At 31.9% G+C, this 10,527-nt stretch overlaps 1 protein-coding gene across 1 annotated transcript in view; it reads left to right on the forward strand.

Moving 5' to 3' along the window:
• Positions 1 to 10,527, forward strand: part of LOC117104378 — a 68,988-nt gene that overhangs the window by 27,634 nt on the left and 30,827 nt on the right. The window contains exons 17-28 of the mRNA XM_033245202.1: positions 1,022 to 1,216; positions 1,459 to 1,566; positions 2,110 to 2,364; positions 3,181 to 3,372; positions 3,801 to 3,982; positions 4,155 to 4,335; positions 4,845 to 4,991; positions 6,198 to 6,320; positions 6,693 to 6,815; positions 9,048 to 9,293; positions 9,614 to 9,742; positions 10,328 to 10,456. Of these exons, the coding sequence (XP_033101093.1) occupies positions 1,022 to 1,216; positions 1,459 to 1,566; positions 2,110 to 2,364; positions 3,181 to 3,372; positions 3,801 to 3,982; positions 4,155 to 4,335; positions 4,845 to 4,991; positions 6,198 to 6,320; positions 6,693 to 6,815; positions 9,048 to 9,293; positions 9,614 to 9,742; positions 10,328 to 10,456 (2,010 nt within the window). The remainder of the gene's footprint in view (positions 1 to 1,021; positions 1,217 to 1,458; positions 1,567 to 2,109; positions 2,365 to 3,180; positions 3,373 to 3,800; positions 3,983 to 4,154; positions 4,336 to 4,844; positions 4,992 to 6,197; positions 6,321 to 6,692; positions 6,816 to 9,047; positions 9,294 to 9,613; positions 9,743 to 10,327; positions 10,457 to 10,527) is intronic.

Here is a 10,527-nt window from a genome sequence, read left to right on the forward strand (position 1 = left end):
TTCAAAATTCGAACTATGAAAAACAAATAAGATAAACTTAAAACAGTCATTAATTTAGTCTTTTTGCATGTACAGTACTTTTAAAATCAATCAAGATTAAAATCGATCTAGTGGGTTTCTGAGATGGTTACGAAATGTTTAAACAATTGCGTTTTTACTCGGTTTTGGTCCGGGAAATATGTACCGCACTTAGAAAAGTGCACAGACAAAATTCATGAGTCATGTGTAATTGTTATTACGTGAGGGAGACAATCGATATTATGTCCCCCCCCCCCACTTTGAAAGTGGGGGGACGCGGCCCCCCTGGCCCCCACCGATCGACGCCCATGAGCCCACTGCGTATAGACGGGAGCTAGGTAAAGGAAACAAGTGTAAGTGCTGTTATCTTTTATATTGATTATTGATACATGTTTTTTTTTCACTCTGGGAATTTTTTTTAGTTTAGTTTGTTATAAAGTTTAAAGTTTATACTCTTTATACTTAATGACGTGTACCTATTTGATAACAAAGACACTTAAATCGATGCTTATAACCGTGATTAATTCATGTTACTTACTCTAGGTACAATTCACATTATATGATAATGGAACTGACGTTAGTATCCTTATAAACGGAACTGAAATTATCAGAGTTGATGACTTGAGGGAAGGTAATACCAGATTCAATTGAATAAGAGTTCGCCGTCAAACTATACAACACCAGTACTGACAGCAACCTTATTAATATTGGCATCTAACATACAACACCAACAATACTGGCATCACCACATATTTTGGCATGCTCAACTGCTTGATTTACTCTGGCTTCAACAAAATCCAATATAATATTTTTGTTTTGTATTACCGATATTATGGTGGCACTCGAGCGCCTTAATTAAAGTATATTCAATTTTTTTTTTTTAATGATAACTGCTTGAGATATACTGCTTGAATTATTTAATTCAAATTAACATAATGGTATTTTTTTCATTTGGTGAATCAGGCAGTTATTCATTGATTTTTTTTTTCATTTGGTAAATCAGGCAGTTATTCATCTATGACGGATCCAGGATTTAGCTTGATTTTGCAAGAGCCAAGTAATATTACGTCTGGGAATGAGAGGGTCTACGCTTCGTGGAGCACTGGCGTTGCATTTGGAGTTTCTGTCACTGAACAGATGTTGGATGTTACAGTAGAGTTTGCTAAAAAATATCAAGGAAAGACTAACGGCCTATTTGGTAATATAGCTTACAAACTCTTAATTTTGTTAGATAAACCAGCACAATTACTCCCAATCAGTAGTCAAGATATCGAAGCTGTCTTTGGATCACTATAGGCCAATTGCATTCGAGTTGTTATAAAAAGTATTAGAGTTTTTACTGGGCTAAGCTCTTCGGAGCATGGTGTGTTTATTAGGCTTTCATTATGAATATAAATATTTATGACATATAATTTATAGTTCTTGTCGTATCTCGTTTAGGTATTTGGAACGGTAATATTTCTGATGATTTATGCTCGGAAAGTAATGTTTGCCTAAACACAACCGCAGAGCTAGCTGGAGATGAAATATTTGATGTAGGCAATACATGTAAGTATAGCTCCACATGCATCTATGTGTTGAGATCTTGCTGATAAGATAATGTTGTGCCATATAAACAGTTTTTCCTCTCTTAGAAAAAGAGTTATGTAGGCCTACTATGGATATTTCAATTACGTTGCATTCAGAGCTTAGCACCTGATGATTGATGATTGAAAAAAAAACACTCCCCCACCTCCTCATAAAACAGCCTGCAATGCAATAACATATTGACTATTGTAGCATTTCCCGCAAGTGATGCGTTGAAGCGGTTTATAATTTTCTGATTACAACAATTACATAATTTCCTCGTCAACCATGATGTCTCGATTGATAGATGTTGCATAATGTAGAATTATTTATATCAAACCCTGAGTTTACCTATTTGCCCTTGTTTTGTTCCTGTAAAATTTTGACTTGTTTTGTGATATCATAATAATGTAACCTTGTTTTTCCTATTTAATAATAATAATACATTTATTGAACCGTACACTTCCAATCTTGTATTTGACTGATGAATAATATTTTTTTTTTAAATGTAATTATACTATATAGGGAGGCTTACCGAAAATCAATCAGCATTCGTTTATGGTACTGAGAGTTACTCTGACATTAATGATGAAGATTTCCGACCAAAATTTTTAAATGAACTGGTAGCCACAGCAGATCTTGCGTTGTTAGCTCAAGCCAACTCCGTTTGCGGTGACAACGAGCAGTGCTTGTTCGATATTTTAGCAACCGGAAATGTAAATATAGGAGAAAGTACAAAGGCAACAGATGACGCCAATACCATCGACAAAGAGACCTTAGGTGAGTAGACATTCAAGGTTAGTGCATGTAATTAAAATTATGATATGATTATTATCAACATCAATATCCCCACTAAAAGTTGTATTATGTATTATTATTATTAATATAATAATTATTATTGTTGGCTTTTCCTACCAGTAGCAGGAAAAGCCACAGTTTTGTTCTGATTTTTGGTTTCTTCCCCACCTTTTTTCCTATCTTTTCGTATAGTGTTTTGACTGACTGGCACTTTGTCACTTTATGTACTTGTACAAGTAATGAACATATATCAAAGATGTGCGTATTAAAAATATATGACGTCATTTTACATATTTTGAATATTAAAAACCGGTAATTAAACTTGTTGGAAGGCAGCTTCACATGTTTTTTTTTATTAGTATGGTGACTTATACCCAAATACTGGTATATGATAGATTGCTGGTTAGAATGTAAAGAATTAAGATTCCCTTTTAATATGTATTAGAGAAAATAACAAATTTATATTCAGTAAATTATCGACTGTCTTAGATTTGTCGACCTTTTCCAATTTGAGATTAAGGATTGTTGTTAGTGCTATTCTACTGCTATCATTATTATTACTATTATTATTATTATTATTATTATTATTATTATTATTATTATTATTATTATTATTATTATTATTATTATTATTGATCATAATACATTATCGATATTATCATTATTTTTTCTGTTATTATAGTGATATCATTGTATGCGATTTTTTTTCTGCGATGGTGATGTAACATTAACCAAAACTTTTATTATTAATATTGTTTCTGATATTATTAATATTGTTACTGATATTGTATTAAATAGACAATATACCACCAGTGATACATGGAATTATTGATAAGAGTCCGGAGAGCGTCTTAACTGATGGCAACAAACTTTATGTGCGTGTAAACCAAAGTGTCATTCTACAAGTTAATGCATCCGATGAGAATCCAGATGACATCTTGACTTATTCCATTGATACAGAGATTGACGGGTCAAGAATTGATTCAGAAAGTAAGCAATTAAATATTCCATGCATGATCTATCTACTTTGTTATATACGTGTATGCACCTATGTATTAATATGATGTAGAATATATAATATTTCACCCAGCAAAACAACAAAGCAATCAACCGAAAAATAAATTCCAATATCAATATCAATCATTATCGATTATAAGCATTTAATAAGCAAACACAATCAATCGTTATCAATTAGAAAAGTCATAATCACTAATACTCCTTAATCAATAAAAGTAACAATATGAAATCATAAACAATCATAATAAAATAATAGCAATTATCAACCATAATCAGATATACGCAAATTTTATTATGTATTATATGCATTCATCATAGTCAATCATTCAATTATAATAATCATAAATAATCCTAATCAATTGAATATAAATAATAATTTTAAAAACCACTTTTGTTTTCAGCTGGACTGTTTACTTGGACACCGAACTCTACTGATTTGGTTAACCTAGCATTCGATGTTAATGATAAGTCACAGACGACCACACTTTTTATGGAAGTAAGGATTTGCGCATGCGTAAACGGCGGCGAGTGTGATTTTGAGAGTCTCGTTGAAGGATCTGATATTCCAAATAACAGATTTGCGGTACGACTAATGTTTGTATTTAAAATGCTGAAAATATTTAATATTAAAATCTTTTTAAACTCTTTCTTTTATATTAAGAAATCTGTTAACATCAACATACAGTTAAAAATTGAATTTGATTTTTATGATTCCACAAGTTTAAAATGAAGCAGTTCGTACATAAAATTATTAGGTTGTACAATGCATCTGCCCACCTGCGTGGACATCATTCGATTGTTCTGAAGATTACGATGCATGTATGGAGAATCCTTGTCATACTGGAGTCAGCTGCAGAGATCACATAGCGCCAGAGGTGAACGCAACGTGTGGTAACTGTCCCACGGGCCTGTTGGGAAACGGATTCAAATGCTACGGTATGGATAATTGGCTACACGTTTTTATACGTGACTAGCTTTATATAATTACGAATTATAAAGAATAAACGTACCTCATCCTACGACTAATGCTATAACGTAAAACATCGAATAGAAGCCAAAGGGATTTTTTTAGGACCGTTGACTGGACTACTTTAAATTTGAGATGGACTTCTTTCGAGATCACTTTTCGCAAACTAAAGAGGGAGCTTCTGTAGACATTCTTTCAACCATGAAATTCAAAATCCCATTTTTTGTTCAATTATAAACGATGATTAAATCATGCCGGCAACAAATTGTTTGACAACTATTTGTATACATATGAATTATCAAACTTGTCATATACATTATTACGTACTATACATTAATAAATAACAGGCCTATGTATGATTTATTAAATGTGTGTACATTCGTAAATTCTATTAAATATTCTTCTATTACGAAGAAAAAATGTTGCTATAATCATACTTGCATAAGATCAATTACATTTTTTTTTTTACGAATAATAGATTATGACGAGTGCTCGAATGGTCTTGACCAGGTTGAAGGAGTTCCATTCTGTGAACATACTGAGTTATGCGTAAACACACTGGGAAGTTACGAGTGCAGTTGCAGATCTGGATATGACCTGCACCCAAATGGAAAGGAATGTATAGGTATAAGAGTGTTATTTTTATTGTATGATTGTAACCATTATTGGTTTCAACTTTACTAAATGTAATGATACTGTGTGTATGAAGTATATTTGTCGACAGTGAGTTTGATAAATGAATTATAGGCAACTACGTGCTTCGCACGTATAATTATAAGCATAATGATGGTTATGCAAATGATGAACACGATCATGATGATTTTGATGATAATTAGTAAGTAATAATGATAGATTAGTTATTTTGATGTCTTTCTTTTTGATTGTAATTTTTATATTTTTTCTTGTTGTTAGGATGCCCCACTCTTGTGGTTGACTGCCACTGATTCAAAAGTGCATATCCAAATAAATTATTATTATTATTATAGTTGAAGTCCTGGTGGATGGTGGTGGTGGTAGTAGTAGTAGTAGTAGTTCTGGTAGTGGTAGTAGTAGTAGTAGTAGTAGTAGTAGTAGTAGTAGTAGTAGTAGTAGTAGTAGTAGTAGTAGTAGTAGTAGTAGTAGTAGTAGTATTGGTAGTGGTAGTGGTAGTGGTATTGGTAGTGGTATTGGTAGTGGTATTGGTAGTGGTAGTGGTAGTGGTAGCAGCAGCAGCAGTATCAGTAGCCGTATCAGTAGCAGTAGCAGTAGTAGTCAATTACAGATTGACGTTTGAATAGCTCTACAATTTAATTTTCACACTGTTCATAGCCAATTCTTTCATATTGACAATTTATCTACAATTAGAGTGTAATATTGCATTTTTCACTTTGTTTTAATTTATATGATTACAAGTATTGAGGCTCCCGGTTAATCAGCCTGGCAACCATCAAAAAACAGTATATCTTAAAAATAAAACAGTAAATCTTAAATTTTTTTTTCGTTTTTAGAAGCGAGTTTTATTTTTAGGACAACCCAGGCATGGTTCCATCATTTGTCAATGATTTACTGACTACATATACATTATTGAGATTAATTATATGTATAATAATATTAATAATGTTTAAATAGTAAATATAATATGTACTTTATTTATTTTATAAAAAGTTCTGAAAACTATTCATCATTGAAATTCTAAAGAGACTAGAAAACAGTATATTTAACTTTGATTCTGATCAAAATTGTACTCAATTTTTAAAGAGGTTTCAATTATTTAAAATAATGTTATCGTTAGTTAAAACTAGCATGTAAAATAGAAGAAAAATATTACATCACTTTTTATTTTTGGTTTAAGACATCGACGAGTGTGATCGTCAAACATATACATGTGATTCCAACGCAGAATGTATAAACGACATCGGATCCTACAATTGTACATGCAATGAGGGATACGACGGTGATGGCTTTGAGTGCACCGGTAGGCCTAATTTATTACAGTTAAACTAATTGTGAGAAGAAAATCAATACTAGCAATAGAAACATAAAAACTTCATTAACAATAATATTATATAGCTTGGTTGAGATACTTGCCTTCTATTCCCAGGGAGCTGGGCCCAATTCTTCTAAAAAAATTTAAAAAAATTAAAAAATTAAGCCTCAGAAAGAGATTTGGCTATATCGTCCTTTCTATAGTTAGTGAGTTACTTACTGTTGGATGCAAATGCAATTATTTTAAAGTAATACAACATATAGATAAAATGTCTCTTTGTATTGTTACTCCACATAGTTGGATATTGAACTTATATTTTGTATTATTTATTTGATTGACATATGCATTTATCGTTGACAGATATTAATGAATGTCAGACATTAGCCAATCCATGTAATATCAATGCTGATTGCATAAATACCGATGGATCTGTGCATTGCGTTTGTAAAGATGGATATAATGGCAATGGCTTTGATTGTGATGGTAAGTTTAGAATAGATAGGTCAATTATATAATTATTTTTATATCATTAAAACTGGTTGTTTTAAATATTCTTTGTTAGATTGTGTCGTCTCTGAGGTGCTCTCCCTGTTGATGTTAGGGATGAGTTTTTTTTTCTGGTTTTATTTACATATGCCTTTTTTTTTTATGTGTTAAAATATTATAAAGAAAAAGAAAGTGGAAAAAACTAGAAGATTACTTATTTTATTTATTATTTTTCCTTACAATTTTGTGTGGGTTTCTTTTTCTTTTTTTTCCCCTTTTTTTTTTTTTTTTTGATTGCAATTTTTTTTTGATGTTTGCAAGTCAGAGATGGAGTCCCAACTAATCATTATCGGCTTCTAAACAGTCCACCGTGTATGTGATTTGCCTACGTTTGTATGGTGTTTTTGAATAACTCTTTGTAATGAATCATCAGTATTAAATACAATGTAGTCATTCATCATTAGTCATCTTTTATTTCGGAATTCCATGTCCATACAAAAGAACAACAGTTAAACCAATACAAATACATATAAATATAAGACAAAAGTGAAAAATAGACTGAATCAAGAAAAACATCAAGATCAGGAAATCATCTTAATGTACGACAATTTTCCACTGATTATACATTTTAGAATTGGAAAGAGCATAATGCTTAATGGCTAAAATGATTGATTAAGAGCTGATTTTCACACAGTTCCAGAAAATATGTATAGAGTTTCTAAGATACTCGTCAAAGGGTGGTACATGACAGTATATGACATTTTCTGTATTGGAAAAAAATATTAACTCATCACAGACGCCTTTTAAGAAAACATTACGCTGCATTATTTTTCACTTGAGTCTGATTATTATTTTCACACAGTTCCAGAAAATATGTATAGAGTTTCTAAGATACTCGTCAAAGGGTGGTACATGACAGTATATGACATTTTCTGTATTGGAAAAAAATATTGACTCATCACAGACGCCTTTTAAGAAAACATTACGCTGCATTATTTTTCACTTGAGTCTGATTATTGAATAGCCTAAGTATTGAGATTCATATAGGGTTTAACTTCAAGATCCGTGGGTCTTGGTTTCTTTACTATTTCATAGCCTTGTCTAGATCATACGTTTCATAGTTTAGTTCGATAATTTTATACTTCTGTTATAAAGAATTTAGTTTCGTCATACTCTAGATGGGACCTTCGGGCCTTGGGGATCTCAAGGTTTCAAGGTTCGGGCCTATTAAGCTGCTCTCAGTAGAGCCAAATACTTGAAATCGGATTTCAGATTTAATTCAATACAGTTATCAAACCTCTGTAAGAATAAATCCTTGAGATTACCAAACTACTTCAATAGTCTATTCAGCTTCTTTACTACAATATTCATTCATTAATTCATTTTGATATCTTTATTGCCAACAAATTAAGAATACAATTGCTGCCAGTAGCTTAATTGGAGAATTTACAAACTAACAATTAATATACAACAAACATCGTAAAAGGACAATAGAATCGATAAAAAAGGTTCATTTTCAATTTGCACAATGCGTCCTACATTAACTAATAAGAATATATAAAAATTAAAATACATTTCTGCAGTTACAAGTATTAAATTGTTAAACATTAAAAACAGACATATAAACAATTGAAAAGCTATTAACAAAAACTACAGTAGTTAAAAAAAATTATATACAAATATTAAAGTATAACAATCTTGAGCAGATAAACGTCTTATAAAAATATGTGAATTGCACTAAATTTAAAAATGGTGTAAATTGACTAGTTGAGCATGAGTTCGAGCCGCTATGCAGTGCGAAAGAAGATAGAATGAATACCGGGGGATTGATTGGGAGGTAGGGGTGCTTGGATCAGCTCTATCATTTCTAGTTCCCTTTCGTCTGAAAGGCTGAATTGCTTGTATATCCAACAATGTGTTTAGAGGTAAATGGAAAATGGTAGAAAGTGGAGAATAGTGTATAACACAGTTGTAGTGAATTCCGTATTGTAATGAGCCTCTGAGCGTCAGGATAACCCATACTCGTCTAAAAGTAGTTCTTAAATCAAAAACAACAATCTAGATGTGTATACACTGAGAAGAATTGTGTATTTGGAGATCCGTGACGAACGTACAATTAGTAAAAACTAGATGGTATTGTCTTACAGTGTACATATGCCTATCGTCCGTGGTCTGCATTAATGCTTACCATAAGAAAAGGTTATTTGAAGTGTGTATTGTTGACTTCAGATTTAGATGAATGCCGCCAAGAAACAAGTACATGTGATGAGAATGCTGATTGTAGAAACACGATTGGTTCTTATATATGTAGCTGTACAGAAGGCTTTGAAGGTAACAGCACAGACTGTTTTGACATCGATGAGTGTGTAGAAAGGCCACTAGACTGCCATCCAACATCGAATTGCACCAACACCTTTGGCAGCTACACGTGCGTCTGTTCAACAGGTCACCGTGGAGATGGTTCCAGTTGCGTTGGTAAGTTATATTAATTGACTCTCATTATCTTGAATAGGTAAGATTATTACAAGGGTTAGGAGTTCCAATGTCCATTTATCCGGTCCCTCAATTACAGTTTAGTGGAAGTTATACATCAGATTTACTTATAAGTTTTGCAGTGGTACAAGATTAAATATTCCCATTACAACGTGCTCAGATATTACAAGTACCGGTAGCATAACACATCATATAAATTTAGGTAGTCATAAATACGCCGATTTTAGTGTACATCTAATAAAACTAGTATAATTCTTTAAAAAGGAAAACTGTAATCAAGCATCCCTTTCTTCTATTTCTAGACATTGACGAATGTGCTGAAGATCCTGACATATGCAAAGAACTTGAGGAGTGTGTGAATATCGACTCTAGCTATCTGTGTCGATGTATCCCGGGTTACGCAAGAGAAACTGACGAAGCAGAGTGCACTAGTAAGTTAAATGTTTACAGTTCATTAAAATATACAAAATATGGCAAGAAAGTAGGCAAACAGCACATTGTGGAGGACATGTTGATTTTAATTTTTATTTCATCTCATCAATGAGCGTAAACGCTAACAACATGATGAATAAATACAGTAAAAAATTACATAAAAAGTATCTTATTAGTTACTAATGATTTTTCACATTTAGTCCTTCTTGACAAATGATATTTTCGAGCAAAGTCTGCCAATACTGCACCAAATAATGTGTAATGAAAAATCCAGGTATTTTGTATCGTGCCTTTTCTGATAGATACAAAGCGCTAATGCTTAAAAAAGAAATTAAAGTTAATGTTTGTATTAAAATACTATTTTAATGAAACATTAATTGGATATTGTTTTATACCAACGGATGTCGGAAAGTAAAAAAAAAATAATTATTTCATGTTTATTTCGAATAAACTTTCAATCTATGAATTCAATCTGGTATACTAACTAGGACTTTTTAACTGGGATACTGTTTTCCTAATGAATTTTATAGTAAACAGTCCTTTATAATTTTTATTATAATGTTGCTTTCTTTCTTACATTTTAGATGTAAATGAATGTGTTCCTGTTAACGGAACTACTCCTTGCTCCGAATTAGCAGTCTGTACTGACACTATTGGAAGCTATACGTGTAGTTGCCTCGACGGTTATACTGGAAGTGGATTTCTTTGCAATGGTAAGTCACCCAACCTCGAACAAATCCTAAATGTATGTATGTATATGTATATATATATATATATATATATA

This window comes from Anneissia japonica, unplaced genomic scaffold (genome assembly GCF_011630105.1).
Source record: "Anneissia japonica isolate Jap-2015-1 unplaced genomic scaffold, ASM1163010v1 scaffold288252_len263706_cov166, whole genome shotgun sequence".
Taxonomy (NCBI): domain Eukaryota; kingdom Metazoa; phylum Echinodermata; class Crinoidea; order Comatulida; family Comatulidae; genus Anneissia; species Anneissia japonica.